Source organism: Ranitomeya imitator, chromosome 3 (genome assembly GCF_032444005.1).
Source record: "Ranitomeya imitator isolate aRanImi1 chromosome 3, aRanImi1.pri, whole genome shotgun sequence".
In the NCBI taxonomy this organism is placed as follows: Eukaryota; Metazoa; Chordata; class Amphibia; order Anura; family Dendrobatidae; genus Ranitomeya; species Ranitomeya imitator.
This window is the reverse complement of record NC_091284.1, coordinates 3829874-3855613: the sequence shown is the minus strand read 5'-3', so window position 1 is coordinate 3855613 and position 25740 is coordinate 3829874. Positions and strand designations below refer to the sequence as shown.

Below are 25740 nucleotides of genomic sequence, written 5' to 3'. Positions count from 1 at the left end.
GGGTCGGTCACTATTACAGGGGGGTCGGTCACTATTACAGGGGGGTCGGTCACTATTACAGGGGGGGTCACTATTACAGGGGGAGTCACTATTACAGAGGGGTCGGTCACTATTACAGGGGGCTCGGTCACTATTACAGGGGGCTCGGTCACTATTACAGGGGGTCGGTCACTATTACAGGGGGGGTCACTATTACAGGGGGGTCGGTCACTATTACAGGGGGGTCGGTCACTATTACAGGGGGGGTCACTATTACAGGGGGAGTCACTATTACAGAGGGGTCGGTCACTATTACAGGGGGGTCGGTCACTATTACAGGGGGGTCGGTCACTATTACAGGGGGGTCACTATTACAGGGGGAGTCACTATTACAGAGGGGTCGGTCACTATTACAGGGGGGTCGGTCACTATTACAGGGGGGTCGGTCACTATTACAGGGGGGTCACTATTACAGAGGGGTCGGTCACTATTACAGGGGGCTCGGTCACTATTACAGGGGGGATCACTATTACAGGGGGGGTCACTATTACAGAGGGGTCGGTCACTATTACAGGGGGGTCGGTCACTATTACAGGGGGGTCGGTCACTATTACAGGGGGGGTCACTATTACAGGGGGAGTCACTATTACAGAGGGGTCGGTCACTATTACAGGGGGCTCGGTCACTATTACAGGGGGCTCGGTCACTATTACAGGGGGTCGGTCACTATTACAGGGGGGGTCACTATTACAGGGGGGTCGGTCACTATTACAGGGGGGTCGGTCACTATTACAGGGGGGGTCACTATTACAGGGGGGTCACTATTACAGGGGGCTCGGTCACTATTACAGGGGGGTCACTATTACAGGGGGAGTCACTATTACAGGGGGGTCGGTCACTATTACAGGGGGGTCGGTCACTATTACAGGGGGGTCACTATTACAGGGGGGGTCACTATTACAGGGGGGTCGGTCACTATTACAGGGGGGTCACTATTACAGGGGGAGTCACTATTACAGGGGGGTCGGTCACTATTACAGGGGGGTCGGTCACTATTACAGGGGGGTCGGTCACTATTACAGGGGGGTCGGTCACTATTATAGGGGGGGTCACTATTACAGGGGGGTCGGTCACTATTACAGGGGGGTCGGTCACTATTACAGGGGGGTCGGTCACTATTACAGGGGGGTCGGTCACTATTATAGGGGGAGTCACTATTACAGAGGGGTCGGTCACTATTACAGGGGGGTCGGTCACTATTATAGGGGGGGTCACTATTACAGGGGGCTCGGTCACTATTACAGGGGGGTCACTATTACAGGGGGGTCGGTCACTATTACAGGGGGGTCGGTCACTATTACAGGGGGGTCGGTCACTATTACAGGGGGCTCGGTCACTATTACAGGGGGGTCGGTCACTATTACAGGGGGGGTCACTATTACAGGGGGGTCACTATTACAGGGGGCTCGGTCACTATTACAGGGGGGTCACTATTACAGGGGTCCTCCTGGCTGCAGACCTCCGGACAGTAGAGGCCGCTGTGCCGCCCTCCTGCCTTCTGGTGACAGTTCTCCTCCGTGCAGACAGAGGGCGCTGGGCCGCAGAGTGCGCGCTCACTGATTGGCTGCTGATGTCCGCCCACCAATAAGATGGCGCTGCGCTGACAGCGACATCCCTCATTCTCGGAGGTTGCGGTCATGTGACGTAGCTGCTGCTGGTGACGTCAGGAACATGGCGGCGCCCGGCTTCTGGTGACCTCCCGCAGCTCGGAGGCCGGTGACATTACCGTGTGTCACACTGTGCTGTGCCGGTGTCTGTACAAGCTGCAGTGCTGTCATGTTCCCTGCAGGCGGCGCACGCTCGGTGATCTGATTTATCCAGTGATGGCGGACGGCGGCCCCCCGGAGATTCCCGGCTCCTCCTTCCCCTCTGGATTCCGCGGTCGGGAGCCAATAACGAGCGGCTGGGATCGGGTCCGGGAACTGTACCGACGGAAGTAAGTGCAACCGGACTGCAGGGGGCGCTGCGCGGGGGCGGAGCTCTGCAGGTGAACGTGTGACGTCATCCTCACTGCAGCTAATCAGGCGTGCCCAAGACAGCACGCCCCTCCTTCCTGAAAGTGACCTGTGATCAGGATTGTGCTCAGTGACTACAGACAGTGTCAGGTCTGTGCTGTTATACTGATTACACTGATACCTGTGATCAGGATTGTGCTCAGTGACTACAGACAGTGTCAGGTCGGTGCCGTTATACTGATTACACCGATACCTGTGATCAGGATTGTGCTCAGTGACTACAGACAGTGTCAGGTCGGTGCCGTTATACTGATTACACTGATACCTGTGATCAGGATTGTGCTCAGTGACTACAGACAGTGTCAGGTCGGTGCCGTTATACTGATTACACCGATACCTGTGATCAGGATTGTGCTGAGTGACTACAGACAGTGTCAGGTCGGGGCCGTTATACTGATTACACCGATACCTGTGATCAGGATTGTGCTCAGTGACTACAGACAGTGTCAGGTCGGTGCCGTTATACTGATTACACTGATACCTGTGATCAGGATTGTGCTCAGTGACTACAGACAGTGTCAGGTCGGTGCCGTTATACTGATTACACTGATACCTGTGATCAGGATTGTGCTCAGTGACTACAGACAGTGTCAGGTCGGTGCCGTTATACTGATTACACTGATACCTGTGATCAGGATTGTGCTCAGTGACTACAGACAGTGTCAGGTCGGTGCCGTTATACTGATTACACTGATACCTGTGATCAGGATTGTGCTCAGTGACTACAGACAGTGTCAGGTCGGTGCCGTTATACTGATTACACTGATACCTGTGATCAGGATTGTGCTCAGTGACTACAGACAGTGTCAGGTCGGTGCCGTTATACTGATTACACTGATACCTGTGATCAGGATTGTGCTCAGTGACTACAGACAGTGTCAGGTCAGTGCCGTTATACTGATTACACTGATACCTGTGATCAGGATTGTGCTCAGTGACTACAGACAGTGTCAGGTCGGTGCTGTTATACTGATTACACTGATACCTGTGATCAGGATTGTGCTCAGTGACTACAGTCAGTGTCAGGTCGGTGCCGTTATACTGATTACACTGATACCTGTGATCAGGATTGTGCTCAGTGACTACAGTCAGTGTCAGGTCGGTGCCGTTATACTGATTACACTGATACCTGGGATCAGGATCGTGCTCAGTGACTACAGACAGTGTCAGGTCGGTGCCGTTATACTGATTACACTGATACCTGTGATCAGGATTGTGCTCAGTGACTACAGTGTCAGGTTGGTGCCGTTATACTGATTACACTGATACCTGTCAGCAGGATTGTGCTCAGTGACTACAGACAGTGTCAGGTCGGTGCTGTTATACTGATTACACTGATACCTGTGATCAGGATTGTGCTCAGTGACTACAGACAGTGTCAGGTCGGTGCTGTTATACTGATTACACTGATACCTGTGATCAGGATTGTGCTCAGTAACTACAGACAGTGTCAGGTCGGTGCTGTTATACTGATTACACCGATACCTGTGATCAGGATTGTGCTCAGTGACTACAGACAGTGTCAGGTCGGTGCCGTTATACTGATTACACTGATACCTGTGATCAGGATTGTGCTCAGTGACTACAGACAGTGTCAGGTCGGTGCCGTTATACTGATTACACTGATACCTGTGATCAGGATTGTGATCAGTGATTACAGTGTCAGGTCGGTGCCGTTATACTGATTACACTGATACCTGTGATCAGGATTGTGCTCAGTGACTACAGACAGTGTCAGGTCGGTGCCGTTATACTGATTACACTGATACCTGTGATCAGGATTGTGCTCAGTAACTACAGACAGTGTCAGGTCGGTGCTGTTATACTGATTACACTGATACCTGTGATCAGGATTGTGCTCAGTAACTACAGACAGTGTCAGGTCGGTGCTGTTATACTGATTACACCGATACCTGTGATCAGGATTGTGCTCAGTGACTACAGACAGTGTCAGGTCGGTGCCGTTATACTGATTACACTGATACCTGTGATCAGGATTGTGCTCAGTGACTACAGACAGTGTCAGGTCGGTGCCGTTATACTGATTACACTGATACCTGTGATCAGGATTGTGATCAGTGATTACAGTGTCAGGTCGGTGCCGTTATACTGATTACACTGATACCTGTGATCAGGATTGTGCTCAGTGACTACAGACAGTGTCAGGTCGGTGCCGTTATACTGATTACACTAATACCTGTGATCAGGATTGTGCTCAGTGACTACAGACAGTGTCAGGTCGGGGCCGTTATACTGATACCTGTGATCAGGATTGTGCTCAGTGACTACAGACAGTGTCAGGTCGGTGCCGTTATACTGATTACACTGATTCCTGTGATGAGGATTGTGCTCAGTGACTACAGACAGTGTCAGGTCGGTGCCGTTATACTGATTACACTGATACCTGTGATCAGGATTGTGCTCAGTGACTACAGACAGTGTCAGGTCAGTGCCGTTATACTGATTACACCGATACCTGTGATCAGGATTGTGCTCAGTGATTACAGACAGTGTCAGGTCGGTGCCGTTATACTGATTACACCGATACCTGTGATCAGGATTGTGCTCAGTGACTACAGACAGTGTCAGGTCGGTGCCGTTATACTGATTACACTGATACCTGTGATCAGGATTGTGCTGAGTGACTACAGACAGTGTCAGGTCGGTGCCGTTATACTGATTACACTGATACCTGTGATCAGGATTGTGCTCAGTGATTACAGACAGTGTCAGGTCGGTGCCGTTATACTGATTACACTGATACCTGTGATCAGGATTGTGCTGAGTGACTACAGACAGTGTCAGGTCGGAGCCGTTATACTGATTACACTGATACCTATGATCAGGATTGTGCTCAGTAACTACAGTGTCAGGCCGGTGCCGTTATACTGATTACACTGATACCTGTGATCAGGATTGTGCTCACTGACTACAGACAGTGTCAGGTCGGTGCCGTTATACTGATTACACTGATAACTGTGATCAGGATTGTGCTCAGTGACTACAGACAGTCTCAGGTCAGTGCCGTTATACTGATTACACTGATACCTGTGATCAGGATTGTGCTCAGTGACTACAGACAGTGACAGGTCAGTGCCGTTATACTGATTACACTGATACCTGTGATCAGGATTGTGCTCACTGACTACAGACAGTGACAGGTCAGTGCCGTTATACTGATTACACTGATACCTGTGATCAGGATTGTGCTCACTGACTACAGACATTGTCAGGTCGGCGCCGTTATACTGATTACACTGATACCTGTGATCAGGATTGTGCTCAGTGACTACAGACAGTGTCAGGTCAGCGCCGTTATACTGATTACACTGATACCTGTGATCAGCATTGTGCTCAGTGACTACAGACAGTGTCAGGTCGGTGCCGTTATACTGATTACACTGATACCTGTGATCAGGATTGTGCTCAGTGACTACAGACAGTGTCAGGTCGGTGCCGTTATACTGATTACACTGATACCTGTGATCAGCACTGTGCTCAGTGACTACAGACAGTGTCAGGTCGGTGTCGTTATACTGATTACAATGATACCTGTGATCAGGATTGTGCTCAGTGATTACAGACAGTGTCAGGTCGGTGCCGTTATACTGATTACACTGATACCTGTGATCAGGATTGTGCTCAGTGACTACAGACAGTGTCAGGTCGGTGCCATTATACTGATTACACTGATACCTGTGATCAGGATTGTGCTCAGTGACTACAGACAGTGTCAGGTCGGTGCCGTTATACTGATTACAATGATACCTGTGATCAGGATTGTGCTCAGTGATTACAGACAGTGTCAGGTCGGTGCCGTTATACTGATTACACTGATACCTGTGATCAGGATTGTGCTCAGTGACTTCAGACAGTGTCAGGTCGGCACTGTTATACTGATTACACTGATACCTGTGATCAGGATTGTGCTCAGTGACTACAGACAGTGTCAGGTCGGGGCCGTTATACTGATACCTGTGATCAGGATTGTGTTCAGTGACTACAGGCAGTGTCAGGTCTGTGCCATTATACTGATTACACTGATACCTGTGATCAGGATTGTGCTCAGTGACTACAGACAGTGTCAGGTCGGTGCCGTTATACTGATTACACTGATACCTGTGATCAGGATTGTGCTCAGTGACTACAGACAGTGTCAGGTCCGGGCCGTTATACTGATTACACTGATACCTGTGATCAGGATTGTGCTCAGTGACTTCAGACAGTGTCAGGTCGGGGCCGTTATACTGATACCTGTGATCAGGATTGTGTTCAGTGACTACAGGCAGTGTCAGGTCTGTGCCATTATACTGATTACACTGATACCTGTGATCAGGATTGTGCTCAGTGACTACAGACAGTGTCAGGTCGGTGCCGTTATACTGATTACACTGATACCTGTGATCAGGATTGTGCTCAGTGACTACAGACACTGATTACACTGATACCTGTGATCAGGATTGTGCTCAGTGACTACACAGTGTCAGGTCGGTGCCGTTATACTGATTACACTGATGCCTGTGATCAGGATTGTGCTCAGTGACTACAGTGTCAGGTCGGTGCCGTTATACTGATTACACTGATACCTGTGATCAGGATTGTGCTCAGTGACTACAGGCAGTGTCAGGTCGGTGCCGTTATACTGATTACACTGATACCTGTGATCAGGATTGTGCTCAGTGACTACAGGCAGTGTCAGGTCGGTGCCGTTATACTGATTACACTGATGCCTGTGATCAGGATTGTGCTCAGTGACTACAGGCAGTGTCAGGTCGGTGCCGTTATACTGATTACACTGATGCCTGTGATCAGGATTGTGCTCAGTGACTACAGTGTCAGGTCGGTGCCGTTATACTGATTACACTGATGCCTGTGATCAGGATTGTGCTCAGTGACTACAGGCAGTGTCAGGTCGGTGCCGTTATACTGATTACACTGATGCCTGTGATCAGGATTGTGCTCAGTGACTACAGTGTCAGGTCGGTGCCGTTATACTGATTACACTGATACCTGTGATAAGGATTGTGCTCAGTGACTACAGTGTTAGTTCGGTGCCGTTATACTGATTACACAGATACCTGTGATCAGGATTGTGCTCAGTGACTACAGACAGTATCAGGTCGGGGCCGTTATACTGATTACACTGATACCTGTGATCAGGATTGTGCTCAGTGATTACAGACAGTGTCAGGTCGGTGCCGTTATACTGATTACACTGATACCTGTGATCAGGATTGTGATCAGTGACTACAGACAGTGTCAGGTCGGTGCCATTATACTGATTACACTGATGGGCACCATTTTGCTGCGGCCAATTTTTTTTTCCTCCAACAAAATGGCAGCAGTGATTACGCAGTAGCATCCGTCGGTGAGACATACATGACACTGCGCAGCCGCTGCCAACGACATAATTTTGCTCAAAGTAAATTTTTTTCTAACCTCATAATATTCTATGCAATATGTAAAAAATTGTTGTCATCCTCCTCTGTTGTCACCATTGTCCTCCTCCGTTGTCGCCCTCCTCCTTTGTCGTCGTCTTCCTCCTCCGTTGTCTCCCTCGTCTTCCTCCTCTGTTGTCACCCTTGTCCTCCTCCGTTGTCGCCCTCCTTTGTCGTCGTCTTCCTCCTCCGTTGTCTCCCTCATCTTCATCTTCCGTTGTCTCCCTCATCTTCATCTTCCATTGTCGCCCTCGTCTTCCTCCTCCGTTGTCGCCCTCGTCTGCCCTCCTCCGTTGTCGCCCTCATTCTCCTCTTTATCATATTCTTCCTCGTTCTCCTTTTGCTCCCCCTTTTCTTCGCCCTCATCCTCCTCCTCCGTTACCCCTGGACCACGGTCTCAGGCTTTGCTCGCTTTCTTGCAGTGAGCACGGTGAGTTCTCGCCGGAGGTGGAGTTCATGGGGAAGAGCGCGCTGACCGGGGCAATGATTGGCATGGTGTATGGCGGTGTACCAGCAGCTCGCTTCAGCCGGGAGCATTATATAAAGCACAGCCAGGCAGAGGTTTATCGTCACCGGATAGAGGCTGTGGTGAGGTTCATGAGGCTTATAATGGCGGTGCTTTATTTGTCAGGTCAGCTCATCACATTACTGCATTTCTGTGTCTCCGCAGAGGTCAATACATAATGCCGCCATCCGGAGCTTTCTTCGGTACGGATTTCGTTGGGGATGGAGAGTTGCCGCTTTTGTCAGCATCTTTAAGTAAGTGACCACTCGGTGCTTATCCCTAAAGTCATCTCTGTGCAGCCGAGCCTCTTCACGTATGCCCCTCACTCAACAACCATGACTTGTGCTCCACAGCTTAACCAACGCCAGCCTCGCTGCGTACCGTGACAAAGTGGTGGTCAGCAACTTCGCTGCAGCCGGAGGTGAGGAGGAGAGAGTGGTCTGCGAGGGCGAGACATATGAGGGAGACCATGGTTTGTGTGCCCCCGATACGTGTGAAGGGTGAAGGAAAGGGTGGTCTGCAATGATGAGAGACGTATGAGGAAACCCTGTGTCACGGCTCTGTTGTCAGATGTCCTGGGATCGGGGGCTCCTTCCCTGTGCCTAACTCAGGTGTCGCCCTAGCTCGCCCTGTTCCCCGGATTACTTCTGATTGTGAAGACACTGTGGCCCTGTTCCTAGGATTACTTCTGATTGTGAAGACACTGTGGCCACGTACCTTGCCTTATTTCCTGAATCCGCCCTCCGTCTGTACCCTTCCCCCACCCAGGGAAGAGGGGAGTAGTAGTGTACCGTAAGACACCAAGCAGAGTAACAAGGTAATACGAACAGAGGTAACGGAAAATACCAAACATACAAATGTACATATATGAACAACAGTGGTAAATACCGGGGAGTGGAGGATGGAGTTAAACCGAAGTAGGGAATTATCACAAACTTAAAACCTCTTCTGGCTCCACTCTGTCGCGGTAACCCCATGACAGTACGTCACCATTCTACGAGGGACCTCTGGAACCTCAGAACCGGGTTTATCAGGGTGTGTCATGTGAAAAGACCGGATCAGCTTGGCTGCTGGTACCCAAGTCCTCTCTTCTGGACCATATTCCTTCCAGTGTACCAGATACGGAAGTGACCGATGAACTAAGCGAGAATCAACGATCTTGGTTACTTGAAATTCCAAAAATCCATCCACAATGATTGGAGATGGCGGTAGCGGTGATGGTACAGAGGTCACAGCGTAGTTTTTGAGTAGAGATCGATGAAACACATTATGGATCCTGAAAGTAAGCGTCAAAGCAAGGCGGAATGCTACGCGATTGACAATGGCCACAATCTTATAAGGACCGATAAACCTGGGACCCAGTTTCCAAGATGTAACCTTCAACTTAATGTTCCTCGAGGACATCTACACCAAGTCACCAACACACACGTCTGGACCCACCAAACGTCTCCAATGAGCCGCTCTCTTATATTTGGACCCCATCTTCCTAAAATGATCAAGAACCCCTTGTCACACAGATATAACTGATGAAACCGTTCTTCCTCGGGTATTGTAGAAGAGCAATTCCTAATAAATGACCTGAAATGAGAATGAAGCCTGCATTCCTTGAGGAACTGGGCCTTACCAGTAGACTCATGACAACGATTATTTACCATGAATTCGGCTAACGGTAAGTAGGTAACAAAACACCTAAGATAATTCTACAGATTCTGGTTAACCCGTTCAGTTTGCTCATTAGACTGAGTTAGAAATGCTGAAGAGAGCGACAGATGGATCCCCAGACGGGTGCAAAGCGACCTCCAAAATTTGGAAATAAACTGCGCCCTTTGATCAGAAACCATCGGTAGGGATCCCATGTAATTTTACAATCTCTTCGATGAAAATTTGCACCAAGGGCTTTGAATAAAGTAAAGCGGGTAGCGCAAAACAAAACGACATCTTACTGAATCTGTCCAACACCAAGAAGATAACAGTATTACCTGCTGGCACGGGTAGATCAGAGATAAAATCGACCGCTAAATGAGTCCAAGGTCTATTGGGAAAGAACCAGATAGACAAGTGCGAGAGGTCTTAGAATGCGCACAGACACCGCACGACTACATCCTCCCAGACATCCTGATGAACACCTGACCACCAAAAACTCTGAGTAAGAAGTGGTGGCTTTATTACCAGGATGTCCGGCCAAGACTGAATCGTGATGTTCGCTAAGAACTCTCAGACAGAGATTCATAGGAACAAACAGTTTACCAAGTGGCCAGGTAGCGGGGGCGTACCCCTGAGCGCCAACAACCTCTCTTTCCAGATCGGAGCATATAGACGCTATAATCGCCCCTTTTTGTAGTATAGGAACCGGTTCACACTGATTTCCACCCCCAGGAAAACAATGAGATAAGGCATCCGCCTTAATGTTCTTGTTCCCCGGCCTATATGTAACTAAAAAGTTAAATCTAATGACGAACAATGCCTGTCGAGGGGTTAGATGTTTTGCAGACTCTAGATATGAGATTCTTATGATCGTGATTGTCATAACTGGATGAACTGCCCCCTCCAAAAAAAAATGGCGCCACTCTTCAAATGCCCATTTGATTGTCAAAAGTTCCCTGTTACCAATGTCATAATTTCTCTTTGCAGATGAGGTTTTTTTTTTTTTTTTCTCCTTCACCTCACTGGGGGACACAGGACAGTGTGTGACAGTGGGTGTATGCTTCTGCCGCCAGGAGGCTGACACTAAGTAAACTTGAAAAAAAGTTAGCTCCTCCTCCATCGTATACACCCTGACACTGGCTACCAGAGACTCCAGTTTATGCTTAGTGTCTCAAGGAGGCACATCTCTGGGTCCTGGATCTTTGGACCCGATTTTCAACATCTTTGGATTGAAGGGGCGACGGACCTTTTTGAGGGTCCGATCTCCCCAAACCATTAACGGGCAAGTACGTGCGTTGTTTCTCCACGTATCCTTTCCCGCTACGTGGGATCCTGCACCAGACTTGGCCCTGACCACCCTGAGGTAGCTAGACTCCAGGCTGTACAGGTGCCTGTAGATGTCCGTGTGTTCCCCCCTGATTTCTACACCCCTGCGCGGTGGTGTTAGCTGGGGTGGTGGACGGTCCCTCTCCTTATCCTGGGGATAATGGAGATAGGGTTCCTTCACCGTCATTTGTTCTACCCCTCGCTGAGTGCGGTGTGACAAGGGGGGCTCCTGGCATTACCTGCTGCTGCGTCCTCCGGGAGTGCGGTGCCTTTTTGGCTTTGCTGAGGCCGGCGCTGTTTCCTTCTTGGGCGGTGTGAGCTGGGCCGGCGCTGCAGCATGATCCGGCGCTGCGGCGTTAGGACAGCGACGCTGCAGCGTGATCCGGCGCTGCGGCGTGATCCGGCACTGCGGCGTTAGGACAGCGGCGCTGCAGCGTGATCCGGCGCTGCGGCGTTAGGACAGCGGCACTGCAGCGTGATCCGGCGCTGCGGCGTTAGGACAGCGGCGCTGCAGCGTGATCCGGGCGGCGCCGCAGCATTAGGAGCGGCGCTGCGGGTATGATCGGCGCCGCTGTCCCCCCAGAGGCTTCAGCCCTGCCTGGCTTCCTGCGGGCGTGGGGCAGCTTCCTGGAGCCCGGGACTTCCGTCCAGCATACCGCGCTGTGAGGCTCCGCCCCCTCCGGCGCGTCACTTCCGGTTCCGGCTTCTCCTCTCTCTGAGGGGGAAAAATTGAGGCCCCGGCTTCGGGCCTGCTCCAGGCCGCAGCATCGTTTGGCGGTCCCTCCCCCCTAAGGCCTGCTGTGCATATAAGACAGCGCATTTGGGCTCCGCATCGTGCTTTCAGGATCCATCACGGTACTCGAGGGGACACAGGACTGGGGTAAGTGCTTCTCCCTCCATCTGGCTGAAGCATTCTTTTTGTCCAAGTCTCTGGCCCTGGGTATAGCTTTACGGATCATTATGTCTAAAAGGGTTAAGACTCACCCGGTTCTTTTTACCAGTTGTGTATCTTGTCGTGCCCCTTTTCCGCACGCCCAAAGTAATCGCCTCTGCGAGGCCTGTGACTCTGAACGTGCCCAGGAGCCCCCCCCCCCCCCCCCCCCCCCGTCAGTTCTCCAGTAGTCTCTCCGGCTCCGGTCCCTCAAGCAGATGCTGGGGCAGCTCTGCCGGAATGGGTCACGTCCTTGTCGCAATCCATGGCGTCCCTTACTGAAGCGATCAAATCTCTGCAGACCCCGGCAGTCAGGGCCGGTAGTCCACCTGTCTCGGAGAGGGCCTCGGGGTTTCAGGAGTCTTCGGCCTGTAGGGGCCGCGCTCTCACTAGGCAGACGCATGGAAAGCGGATTCGCAAAGCGTCGTCCAGGCACTCAGGTGCTTCCGCATCCTGGAGTTCCGTATCTCGCTCTCCTTCCCCTGCAGAAAGCGGGGAAGTTGAGACTGACTACGAGTCGGAAGGGTCTCTTAATTTTGAGAAACCTGGGTTTCAGGAGTCGGTAGATAGCCTAATTGAGGCTGTCAATCAGTCTTTGGGGATAGAGGACGAGCTCGCCTTATCCTCTGATCATAAAGTCTCATTTAAGCGGGCTATACGGGCCCATAGGGTCTTTTCCTCTCACCCTGAGTTTGAGGACCTGATTCGACGCAACCGGGAGCACCCGGACAAGCGTTTTTCAGGGCAAAGAGCTCTGAAGGCTAGGTATCCCTTTGCTTCGGAACTTTGTAGTAATTGGGCAGAAAATCCTTCTGTAGATCCTCCAGTGTCCCGTTTAGCCTCTAACACATTGCTATCTCTCCCTAATGGCTCATCGATTAAGGATCCTACGGATCGTCTTATAGAGAGCTTGGCTCGTTCCGTCTTTGAGGCCTCAAGTTCGGCACTTTTTCCTTTCTTTGCAGCAACTTGGGTTGCCAGGGCTATGATATCTTGGTCAGAGTTGTTATCAAAGGCTCTCCAAGAAGGTAATTTGTCAGCAGAATTGGCAGAAATGTCATCTCAGGTAGCAATGGCTGGTAGCTATCTGATTAACGCCTCCCTAGATGCGGCAGATTGTGCTTCTTCGGCTGCGTCTAATGCTATTGCCATCAGAAGGGCCCTTTGGTTAAGGTCCTGGCGGGCTGATTCTACCTCTAAAAAATCACTTACATCCCTACCGTATCAGGGTGGTCGTTTGTTCGGAGAGAAGCTGGATCAGCTTATTTCTGACTCCACAGGAGGGAAGAGTAAGTTTCTTCCTCAGCAGAGGTCTAGACAGCCTTTTCGTCGCCAATTTCAGGCCCGTTTTAGAACCTTTCGCAATGTTAGATGGGCCCCAGCATCAGGCTCTCCTGCGCAGGGTCGACCCAATCAGGACCGAGACGGTCGGATCCCTTATATGGCTAGCCAGGGGGGAAGAATGCGTCCCCAGTCTAGTAGATCCAGAGAATCTAGGACTCAAAGATTTTCGGCTAAGTGACTGGAGGCCTCCTCTGGGTGTCTCCAACAGAGTAGGCGGACGTCTACTTTTATTTCGCCAGGTCTGGCTTCAGGTAATCCACGACCGGTGGGTTGGAGAGCTCGTATCTTCAGGGTACAAAATAGAGCTGGTTCAGCTGCCTCCTCCCCGATTCTTTCCATCCCGTCTTCCCAGGTCCAAGTCTCTTCGTCAAAGCCTGTTCAATTCCGTAGAGTCCCTTCGTATCAGCGGTGTCATTTCTCCTGTTCCATGGGAGGAAAGGTTTCAGGGCTTTTATTCCAATCTTTTTGTAGTGCCCAAAAAGGACGGAGCAGTGAGGCCTATCCTAGATCTCAAACTCTTAAACAGGTTTGTCCGCGTTCGTCACTTTCGGATGGAGTCTCTCCGGTCAGTCATCGCCTCTCTGGAAAAGGGAGAGTTTTTGGCCTCAGTAGACATTCAGGATGCTTATCTACATATTCCCATCTTTCCACCTCATCAAAGATTTCTCCGGTTTGCCGTAAACAATCTACACTTTCAATTCACGGCATTACCCTTCGGGCTGGCCTCCGCTCCCAGGGTGTTCACAAAAGTCATATCTACTGTGGTATCCATTCTGCACTCCCGAGGTATAGTTGTCTTGCCATACCTAGACGATTTGCTGATCAAGGGACCGACTTTTCAATCTTGCAGGGAAAATGTCGGCTTCACTCTGGACACCCTTTCTCGTCTAGGTTGGCTGGTAAATTTAAGGAAGTCATCCCTACAGCCGTCCCGGAAGATCTCTTTTTTAGGCATGATCTTCGACACCTCTCAAGCCCTATCAATCCTTCCCCAGGACAAGGTCCTAGCCCTTCGGCGGGAAGTGAGGAATCTTCAACAACCGGGCCCTCATACGATTCGGTCTGGCATGAGCGTGTTAGGAAAGATGGTTGCAACTATAGAGGCGGTTCCGTTTGCGCAGCTTCATCTTCGACCCCTCCAACAAGCAATCCTATCAGTGTGGAACAGAAATCCTCTCTCCCTCAACCGCAGATTTCGGTTATCTATCCAGGCCAGGCTGGCTCTCTCTTGGTGGCTAAACAGCTCATCTCTACTCAGGGGGAAGCCCTTCCCCCCAACCAATTGGCTAGTGGTTACAACAGATGCCAGTCTCCTGGGTTGGGGAGCGGTGTTTTTTCATCACACAGCTCAGGGACGCTGGTCTCCTCGGGAATCAAATCTCCCCATCAATATCTTAGAGATTCGAGCAGTTCGACTAGCCTTGTTACATATCCACCATCTTCTGGCAGGCCGCCCTGTCCGAATTCAATCGGACAACGCCACAGCGGTAGCCTACATAAATCACCAGGGGGGCACCCGCAGCAAGGCAGCCATGCAGGAGGTAAAACAAATTCTACTCTGGGCAGAGAGAAATCACTCTGTGATCTCAGCGATCCACATTCCGGGCGAAGAAAACTGGGCGGCAGATTTTCTAAGCCGTCAGGGTCTGGCCTCCGGGAAGTGGTCTCTCCATCCCGAGGTATTTTTGCAGATATGCCATCTTTGGGGGACTCCGGACGTGGATCTAATGGCGTCCAAGATGAATGCCAAGGTGCCCAGTTTTGTCTCTCGGTACCGAGACCCCCGGGCGATCGCCGTGGATGCGCTGGTATTGTCTTGGAACCAGTTTCATCTCTCTTATCTGTTCCCTCCTCTGGCACTGCTCCCGAGGGTAATCAAGAAAATCAAATCAGAGAGAGTGCCGGCCATCCTGATCGCTCCGGATTGGCCACGACGGACCTGGTATGCAGACCTGGTACAACTTCTCGCCGGGGTTCCTTGGCGGCTCCCGATCGGCCGGATCTTCTATCTCAAGGGCCGATCTACCACCAGAACTCAGAGGTCCTACGTTTGACGGCCTGGTCGTTGAATCTTGGGTTTTAACCCAGGCAGGGTTTTCTCAAGAAGTGGCGGATACCATGATCAGTGCACGTAAGCCCGTCTCGGCCAAGATTTATTATCACACTTGGAAGGTGTTCCTTTCCTGGTGTAGAGAGCGCGGGCTGCCTCCTCTGCGTTTTTCCGTTCCAAACATTCTAGCCTTCCTTCAAGCAGGCCTTGATTCTGGGCTTGCTCCAAGTACCCTTAAAAGGCAGATTTCGGCTTTATCGGTCCTTTTTCAGCGCAAAATTGCTACTAATCGTCAGGTCAGGACTTTTTTCCAGGGAGTCGCTCATAAGGTCCCTCCTTATAGGACTCCTCTGGAAGCTTGGGACCTTAATCTGGTCTTAAGGGCTTTACAGAACGCTCCTTTTGAGCCTCTTCAAGATGTTTCTTTCTTGGAAAGTCGTATTTTTAGTGGCCATAACGTCCATAAGACGGGTATCGGAGCTGGCAGCCCTTTCTTGTCGTCCCCCTTTTCTGCAATTTCATCAGGACAAGGTAGTTCTCAGACCAGCCCCGTCCTTTTTGCCGAAGGTTGTTTCATCATTCCACATCAATGAAGATATTGTTCTGCCCTCTTTTTGTCCGGCACCTACGCACCGTGTAGAAAAAGCTCTCCATACATTGGATCTGGTAAGGGCTCTGAGGAGGTATATTTCCCGTACGGCTCCTTTTCACCAGACAGATGCTCTATTTGTCCTTCCGCAGGGTCGCAGGAGGGGATGCGCTGCTTCAAATTCTACCCTGGCCAGGTGGATAAGGGCGACCATTCAGGAGGCTTATCGCACCATGGGCATGACGGTTCCGGCCGGAATCAAGGCTCATTCAACAAGAGCGGTGGGGGCTTCCTGGGCCGTTCGGCACCAGGCCTCAGCAGAACAGGTTTGCAAGGCTGCGACCTGGTCTAGTCTGCATACGTTTGTCAAACATTATAATGTCCACTCCCAGACCTCTGCAGATGCAAGTCTGGGTAGAAGGATTCTTCAAGCAGCAGTGGCGCATTTATAGACAAACTTTATCTGGATGTCTTTGACTGGTGAGTTATTTTTCCCACCCAGGGACTGCTTTAGGACATCCCACTGTCCTGTGTCCCCCAATGAGGCGAAGGAGAAATAAGGATTTTTGTGTTACTCACCGTAAAATCCTTTTCTCCGAGACGCTCATTGGGGGACACAGCTCCCTCCCTGGTAGCCTTATGGCTGCTTTGGTTTTATCTGATTACATTAGTCAGTAGGATCTTTTCTAGACATAAGTTTTCTGTATTTATGCTGTTATATTATTTTTTGTGTTTTGTTCTCCTACTGCTTTTTGCACCAAACTGGAGTCTCTGGTAGCCAGTGTCAGGGTGTATACGATGGAGGAGGAGCTAACTTTTTTTCAAGTTTACTTAGTGTCAGCCTCCTGGCGGCAGAAGCATACACCCACAGTCCTGTGTCCCCCAATGAGCGTCTCGGAGAAAAGGATTTTACGGTGAGTAACACAAAAATCCTTATTTTTTTTTTTAGAATAGTATGCACATGGACGCCACACTTTACAAGTAGAACCCCTCAACAATACAGCCCCCACTTCAGACGCATTACCCTCTACGATAAATGGCTGAGAGACATCAGGCTGTATGAGGATCGGAGCAGATGGAAAACACCTCTTCAAGGTATCGAATGCCTCCCTGGCCAGACTGGATCACTTGGAAAAATCTGTCCATTCCTGGTCAAATCCATCAGAGGTTTGGCTACTACCGAAAAGTTTTTGATGAAGTTACAGCAGTAAACCTGTGTAACGCCTTCAAAACTTTAGGATGAACCCAATCTAGCACCGCCTGGACTTTATCCGGATCCATGCGAAAACCAGTGGACAATAAAACAGATCTTAGGAAAGGGATCTCCTCAACCGAGAACATACACTTCTCGGGTTTGACCTATAATTTGTCTCGGAGTATCTGTAAGACCTGCCTGACATGTACCTGATGTGACTCAAGGTCAGGTGAATAAATTAATATGTCATCCAGATAGATAACCACAAATCTGCACCAGGTGACTAAAGATGTCATTTGCAAAGTTCTGAAAGATGGCGGGAGCATTCATCAACCCAAATGGCATCACCAGGTTCTCATAGTGTCCCTCAGGCGTATTCAAAGATGTTTTCCACTCATCCCCCTCCTTAATGCGACTAAGATTATACGCCCCCCTGAGGTCCAGTTTAGGAATCCATTTTCCTCCTATAATCTGATTAAAGACCCGGGATGAGAGGGAGCAGATATGGATCTGATTAAGTTTGCGGAAATCTAGCAGTCGTAACCACCCATCCTTCTTCTTCAGGCTTCTTTTACACTTGCCGTTGTTTTGCGACCCCAATAGATTTCTATGGGGAAGTAAAAACAGGCTACAATAATTGCACAGCTCGGCGTATGGTTGTGAGGGGCCCTATTTACGGCCGTGAAAAAAGATCGAGCTTGCTCAATCTTTTTCACGGCTTACGGACACGGCCCCCCATTGTAAATCAATGGGGCTGCAAAAAAAACAGACCGCTGTCACTTCCGATTTTGTGGACCGCCTTACTTTTTCCCAATACTCTTCCTATAGTATTGGGAAGCTGGAAAACGGTGATACGCAAGTTTTTTAGGGTCCGATATTGCGGCAGACCTTGAAAATTGTGGCGATACAGCCTGCAAAAAAAGGCCCACAATAAAGGGCCGCAAAAAACCCGGTTATTGTAAAAGAATTCTTACAAAGAAAAACCCTGCAACAATGGGGGATGAGGATGGTCTGATTTGACCCTTTGTCAAATTCTCCGCAATATAGTCCTTCATGGCCTGTCTCTGGACTGGAGGTATTATAAAGTCTGCTCTTTGGCAGGTTGGCCCCAGGGACAAGATTAATGGCGCAGTCATAAGGACAATGGGGAGTAAGATCTTGGCACCCCTGCTCCGAGAACACATCCCCAAAATCAGACCGGTATTTTGGCACAGACTGGGTGGCCACCCTAGCAAGCTGGGTAACCAACCAGTGTCCTTGACAATACTCCACTTTACCACCCCCGAGTGCCAATCTACCACAGGGTTATGCAGAGTGAGCCAAGGTAGTCCAACAACCACAGGTGAGGGCAGAACCACTTGCACATAAGTCAATACCTTCTGAGTGCATGGCCCCTACCTGAAGATGTAACCCTCGGAAAACTTGAGTAAAACACCCGTCTCAAGGGTGTGGAGTCAATGGCGATTATGTGTCTGGACAGTGTATATTGTTTGAGGCCCTGGACCTGAACTAACCTAACGTGGAGGAAGGTAAACCTCGCCCCACTATCCGGGAATGCAGAAATAACCACCTTATTTTAGCCCAGATGGATTTCAGCAGGCAGAAAAAATTGTGTCCTACCCACAGGGGTGATATGTACACCCAGGTTGCTAACCTCTCCACAATCCGGGCTCCTTAGTTTTCCGGCTGCTGTTTACAGAGAGGTCGGGAAGGACACATGCCCACGAAATGGCCCTGTGTACCACAGTAAAAACACAATCCCCCATTGTGTTGAACAACAGACTACTTTCCAGAACGAGTTGCTGCACCCACCTACATGTGTTCCTCTTATGACCAGGTTTCCCCTGACCCTGGACCTCCCGCACAATGGGGTGTTTCTTTATATCTCAGGCGAAGACGTGGCCGCCTCAAGGAAAACTGGAGTCTCGTACAGGGCTAAGGCATCCTTCACCCTTACTGTAAGTCCCTGACAGAACTGGCATTCTACTTAGTGTCCATGTACCACCTCCGAAACTCTGAGCAGTACTCCTCCACCAGCCGGTCTCCCTGCTGAAGCTGATGTAGAGTGGATTCAGCCTAGGACATGCAGTCAGGGTCATCGTATATACAGTACAGACCAAAAGTTTGGACACACCTCATTTAAAGATTTTTCTGTATCTTCATTATATGAAAATTGTACATTCACACTGAAGGCATCAAAACTATGAATTAACAGATGTGGAATTATATACTTAACAAAAAAGTGTGAAACAACTGAAATTATGTCTTATATTCTGGGTTCTTCAAAGTAGCCACCTTTCGCTTTGATGACTGCTTTGCACACTCTTGGCATTCTCTTGATGAGCTTCAAGAGGTAGTCACCGGGAATGGTCTTCCAACAATCTTGAAGGAATTCCTAGAGATTCTTAGAACTTGTTGGCCCTTTTGCCTTCACTCTGCGGTCCAGCTCACCCCAAACCATCTCGATTGGGGTCAGGTCTGGTGACTGTGGAGGCCAGGTCATCTGGCGTAGCCCCCCATCACTCTCCTTCTTGGTCAAATAGCCCTTACACAGCCTGGAGGTGTGTTTGGGGTCATTGTCCTGTTGAAAAATAAATGATGGTCCAACTAAACGCAAACCGGATGGAATAGCATGCCGCTGCAAGATGCTGTGGTAGCCATGCTGGTTCAGTATGCCTTCAATTTTGAATAAATCCCCAACAGTGTCACCAGCAAAGCCCCCCCACACCATCACACCTCCTCCTCCATGCTTCACGGTGGGAACCAGGCATGTAGAGTCCATCCGTTCACCTTTTCTGCGTCGCACAAAGACACGGTGGTTGGAACCAAAGATCTCAAATTTGGACTCATCAGACCAAAGCACAGATTTCCACTGGTCTAATGTCCATTCCTTGTGTTCTTTAGCCCAAACAAGTCTCTTCTTCTTGTTGCCTGTCCTTAGCAGTGGTTTCCTAGCAGGTATTTTACCATGAAGGCCTGCTGCACAAAGTCTCCTCTTAACAGTTGTTGTAGAGATGTGTCTGCTGCTAGAACTCTGTGTGGCATTGACCTGGTCTCTAATCTGAGCTGCTGTTAACCTGCGATTTCTGAGGCTGGTGACTCGGATAAACTTATCCTCAGAAGCAGAGGTGACTCTTGGTCTTCCTTTCCTGGGGCGGTCCTCATGTGAGCCAGTTTCTTTGTAGCGCTTGATGGTTTTTGCCACTGCACTTGGGGGCACTTTCAAAGTTTTCCCAATTTTTCAGACTGACTGACCTTCATTTCTTAAAGTAATGATGGCCACTTGTTTTTCTTTACTTAGTTGCTTTTTTCTTGCCATAATACAAATTCTAACAGTCTATTCAGTAGGACTATCAGCTGTGTATACCCCAGACTTCTGCACAACACAACTGATGGGCCGAACCCCATTTATAAGGCAAGAAATCCCACTTATTAACCTGACAGGGCACACCTGTGAAGTGAAAACCATTCCCGGTGACTACCTCTTGAAGCTCATCAAGAGAATGCCAAGAGTGTGCAAAGCAGTCATCAAAGCAAAAGGTGGCTACTTTGAAGAACCTACAATATAAGACATATTTTCAGTTGTTTCACACTTTTTTTCTTAATTATATAATTCCACATGTGTTAATTCATAGTTTTGATGCCTTCAGTGTGAATGTACAATTTTCATAATCATGAAAATGCAGAAAAAATCTTTAAATGAGAAGGTGTGTCCAAACTTTTGGTCTGTACTGTATTGCAAAGCGCCAGAAAAAAATCCTCCACAATCTGGAACAACTGGGAGTCGAACAGGAGAGAGAATGCTCACGCTTGTGGGACCCCCTGAAGGAGCAAGATTACTATCCCCACACATTGCTCTTCAGTTCCTTAGGAACAAGGACGTAACCTAAAGTACAGTTTACAGGCCTCCCTGAAAGCAACAAACTTCTCAACCACCCCCCCTTCCTCCCCCCCCCCAGAGAACCTGTGTCAGGCAAAATGATCTTGGGATCCACTGAGGGTTGACTGCGAGTCATGGTCCCCAAACCTGATGTGTTTGGGAGCTGCAAAACGACAGTGCGTAGATCTGCCACCTCCAAACTGAGCTGCTGCAGTTTCTATGTCAGCAGTAATAGGATCCATAATGAATCAAAAAACAGATTCGGTCAGAGCTAATGTCACGACTCTGACATTTTTTCATGTGAGACTGTCCATTGACTCTTGCTGTATGTTAATTTGAGGAATGCCTGTTGATTACGTATTGCATCAGCCACCTGCTGTGTACTTGTCTGCACAACTTGGAGAACAAATATGAAGTCTAAAGGTACCTTCACAGATAACGATATTGTTAACGATATCGTTGCTTTTTGTGACGTAGCAACGATATCGTTAATGAAATCGTTATGTGTGACAGCGACCAACGATCAGGCCCCTGCTGGGAGATCGTTGGTCGCTGAGGAAAGTCCAGAACTTTATTTCGTTGCTGGACTCCTGCTGACATCGCTGGATCGGCGTGTGTGACACCGATCCAGCGATGTCTTCACTGGTAACCAGGGTAAACATCGGGTAACTAAGCGCAGGGCCGCGCTTAGTAACCCGATGTTTACCCTGGTTACCATCCTAAAAGTAAAAAAAACAAACACTACATACTTACCTACAGCCGTCTGTCCTCCAGCGCTGTGCTCTGCACTCCTCCTGCACTGGCTGTGAGCGTCGGTCAGCCGGAAAGCAGAGCGGTGACGTCACCGCTCTGCTTTCCGGCCGCTGTGCTCACAGCCAGTACAGGAGGAGTGCAGAGCACAGCGCTGGAGGACAGACAGCGGTAGGTAAGTATGTAGTGTTTGTTTTTTTACTTTTAGGATGGTAACCAGGGTAAACATCGGGTTACTAAGCGCGGCCCTGCGCTTAGTTACCCAATGTTTACCCTGGTTACCGGCATCGTTGGTCGCTGGAGAGCTGTCTGTGTGACAGCTCTCCAGCGACCAAACAGCGACGCTGCAGCGATCCGGATCGTTGTCGGTATCGCTGCAGCGTCGCTTAATGTGAAGGGGCCTTAACTGAGCAATCGAACAATGAGGGAACAGCCATACATATCTCCCCCCAATCCTGTGTGACACAATAGCCTGAAATGGGAGCTGAGGGGTATATTACACAAAAAAAAGCCTGCTCATGTTCCCGCTGTGATTGTGCACGCCGTCAGTCCAGGTACCACGGTTCGAGCTGGTGGAATACAGATCTGCTCCACTGCTGAACACTGAGCCCACAAAGTCGTTTGTCCCAACGTGAGCTATCCCATTAGGTCACCTGGCCGCATACCTCGCTGTGCTCGGTCAGCATCCTAAACTTGCCGCTACCTCTTCTCTGTGGGTGCTCGCCAAAAGCAGAGTGGTACTAGTTGGGGTGTGGTCTTGGATGCCCTAAAGTCGCATAGGTTCTAATCCCGGTGAGTCAGCAGAAAGGTGAGACTCTAATTTGCCCCATCTTGTGTACTTGCTGAGACTGTAGTATATGCTGATAACTGTTAGTGGTTCAATAAATTGCCACCCTGTGTTGTCTGAGTAGTGTTCTGCCCACAGAGATAGAGCGGGAGGTCATTGGTATGAGCCCTGCTCCATTCAGTCTTTCTAAAGACAGCTGGGCCATCGGACGAGAGCACCCACTGACCCCCGCGTCTCCACACCTGGTCTGGGTGCCCCAAATACATGCGAGGAGAGGGAGACCCTGGCCTGTGTGCCCCCAATACATGCGAGGAGACGGTGGTCTGCAAGGATGAGACGTATGAGGGAGACTCTGTTTTGTGTATCCCCCCCCCCCTCCCGATACGTGTGAGACTGAGGTCTGGGCGGCTTTGTGTACGTGCCAGTCGGGGATGGTCTGCGTTGTTGGCCATATGTGCGAGTGGAGACATGCTATACATGTAAGTTGTTGTGTGGAACAGTATCAGCGGTGGCACCAGTATCAGCGGTGGCTGCACACAGTGTGACTCCTTTTGTCCTATTCACAGCTGTCACTGGTGGAATATTCAGGCTGAACCTGGGGCTTCGGGGCCTGGTCGGAGGCTCAGTCATTGGGATGTTACTTGGGTGAGTGACACTTCTGAGGCAGACTTAATATAAAGCACATAAGGAGGGCACCATCAGAAATACACAATGTGGAAGGGAAGGCAGCTCTCCGTATTAGTTCAGGACTTGGTCTTTGGGACCTTCTATAGTCGGTGGCTCTTCTGTGGCTGCTCTCAGTATTAGTTTGGGACTTGGTCAGTGGGACTTTCTATGGTGGGTGGCTTTTCTATGTCTGGCTTCTCTCACTAGTTCGGGGCTCGGCCATTGCGACTTTCTGTATTGGGCGGCACTTCTGTGGCAGCTCTCTGTATTAGTCCGGGGCTTGGTCAGTGGGACCTTCTATAGTGGGTGGCACTTCTCCACATTAGTTCAGGGCTCGGTTATTGGGACCTTCTATAGTGGGCGGCACTTCTGTGGCAGCTCTCCACATTAGTTCAGGGCTCGGTTATTGGGACCTTCTATAGTGGGTGGCTCTTCTGTGGCTGCTCTCAGTATTAGTTTGGGACTTGGTCAGTGGGACTTTCTATGGTGGGTGGCACTTCTATGTCTGGCTTCTCTCCTCATTAGTTCGGGGCTCGGCCATTGCGACTTTCTGTATTGGGCGGCACTTCTGTGGCAGCTCTCCACATTAGTTAGGGGCTCGGTTATTGAAACTTTCTATGGTGGGTGGCATTTCTGTGTATGGCAGCTCTCCACATTAGTTCAGAGCTCGGTTATTGGGACCACCTTTGGTGGGTGGCTATTCTGTGTCTGCGGCAGCTCTCCGTATTAGTCTGGGACTTGGTCAGTGGGACCTTCTATAGCAGGTGGCATTTCTGTGGCACTTCTCCACATTAGTTCAGAGCTCGGTTATTGGGGCTTTCTGTGGTGGGTGGCATTTCAGTGTCTGTGGCCGCTCTCCGTATTAGTCCGGGGCTTGGTCAGTGGGACCTTCTATAGCGGGTGGCATTTCTGTGGCACTTCTCCACATTAGTTCAGGGCTCGGTTATTGAGACTTTCTTTGGTGGGTGGCATTTCGGTGTCTGTGGCCGCTCTCCGTATTAGTCCGGGACTTGCTCAGTGGGACCTTCTATAGTGGGCGGCACTTCTCCACATTAGTTCAGGGCTCGGTTATTGGGACCTTCTATAGTGGGCGGCACTTCTGTGGCAGCTCTCCGTATTAGTTTGGGACTTGATCTTTGGGACTTTCTATGGTGGGTGGCTCTTCTGTGTCTGTGGCTGCTCTCCACATTAGTTCAGAGCTCGGTTACTGGGACCTTCTGTGGTGGGTGGCTATTCTGTGTCTGTGGCAGCTCTCTGTATTAGTCCGGGGCTTGGTCAGTGGGACCTTCTATAGTGGGTGGCACTTCTCCACATTAGTTCAGAGCTCGGTTATTGGGACCTTCTATAGTGGGTGGCATTTCTGTGGCAGCTCTCCGTATTAGTCCGGGACTTGGTCAGTGGGACCTTCTATAGTGGGCGGCACTTCTCCACATTAGTTCAGGGCTCGGTTATTGGGACTTTCTGTGGTGGGTGGCACTTCTGTGGCACTTCTCCACATTAGTTCAGGGCTCGGTTATTGGGACTTTCTGTGGTGGGTGGCACTTCTGTGGCACTTCTCCACATTAGTTCAGGGCTCGGTTATTGGGACCTTCTATAGTGGGCGGCACTTCTGTGGCCGCTCTCCATATTAGTTCAAGGCTCGGTTATTGGGGCTTTCTGTGGTGGGTGGCTATTGTGTGTCTGCGGCAGCTCTCCGTATTAGTCCGGGACTTGGTCAGTGGGACCTTCTATAGTGGGCGGCACTTCTCCACATTAGTTCAGGGCTCGGTTATTGGGACCTTCTATAGTGGGCGGCACTTCTGTGGCCGCTCTCCATATTAGTTCAAGGCTCGGTTATTGGGGCTTTCTGTGGTGGGTGGCTATTGTGTGTCTGCGGCAGCTCTCCGTATTAGTCCGGGACTTGGTCAGTGGGACCTTCTATAGTAGATGACACTTCTGTGGCACTTCTCCACATTAGTTCAGGGCTCGGTTATTGGGGCTTTCTGTGGCAGCCTGTACATTGGTTGATCTTTCATGTCCATCTGTCTCTCCTCAGGATTCCCGCCGGAGCCTTGATCTCTGGATTACAGACTCTCACCGGACAGGATTTGGGTGAGCTGAGGCGGCAGGAACGTCAGCGGCTGCTTGACCTCCAGCTGCAGGAGTGGTGCGTATGTTGCATACCTGTACACACACGGCGCATGATGCTGAGAGTGGCGCTCACATGTCCGTCTGGTCTCTTTCTCCCAGGGCCGAGCGGGTGGCATTCACTGACGTTGTTGCGCAGGAGATTCAAGAAACTGGAGAGCAGCCGACCGAGAGAGAGGTGGAAAAGATTAACCAGTTACTACAGATATCCAGAACTACCACTCCAGAGCAATGAGGAGGAGGATGGGGGTTATACACAAGCCAAAGTGCAGCAAAATGGATGTCCTACTCGCTGTGCCGGATTGATCCGATGGAAGACAGTAGGATCTGGCTGCGGTGCTGCTCACCACCTGTATCCGAGGAGGACAATAAATATGAGAATGTTCTGGAGCGCCTCCTTGTAGTCATACTGACTTCTTCAGTCAGCTCGCCACCAGGGTTTACCATTTCTGAA

General features: G+C 50.2%; 1 protein-coding gene across 1 annotated transcript; it reads left to right on the top strand.

The window, feature by feature from the left end:
• The first annotated feature begins 1676 nt into the window (after positions 1-1676).
• Positions 1677-25671, top strand: TIMMDC1 (translocase of inner mitochondrial membrane domain containing 1). Its single transcript, XM_069760396.1, has 7 exons — positions 1677-1975; positions 7915-8080; positions 8163-8251; positions 8351-8418; positions 23060-23138; positions 25195-25305; positions 25389-25671. The coding sequence occupies exons 1-7, from the start codon at positions 1863-1865 to the stop codon at positions 25519-25521; spliced, it is 759 nt and encodes a 252-aa protein (XP_069616497.1). The 5' UTR covers positions 1677-1862; the 3' UTR covers positions 25522-25671.
• The last annotated feature ends 69 nt before the right edge of the window (positions 25672-25740 follow it).

Excerpts from the sequence above, each read along its gene's own strand:
- TIMMDC1 (XM_069760396.1), top strand. The coding sequence starts at position 1,863 with ATGGCGGACGGCGGCCCCCCGGAGATTCCCGGCTCCTCCTTCCCCTCT. Across the intron at positions 8,081-8,162 it reads GTCACCGGATAGAGGCTGTG|AGGTCAATACATAATGCCGC; the intron begins GTGAGGTTCATG and ends GTGTCTCCGCAG. Across the intron at positions 8,419-23,059 it reads CAACTTCGCTGCAGCCGGAG|CTGTCACTGGTGGAATATTC; the intron begins GTGAGGAGGAGA and ends TCCTATTCACAG.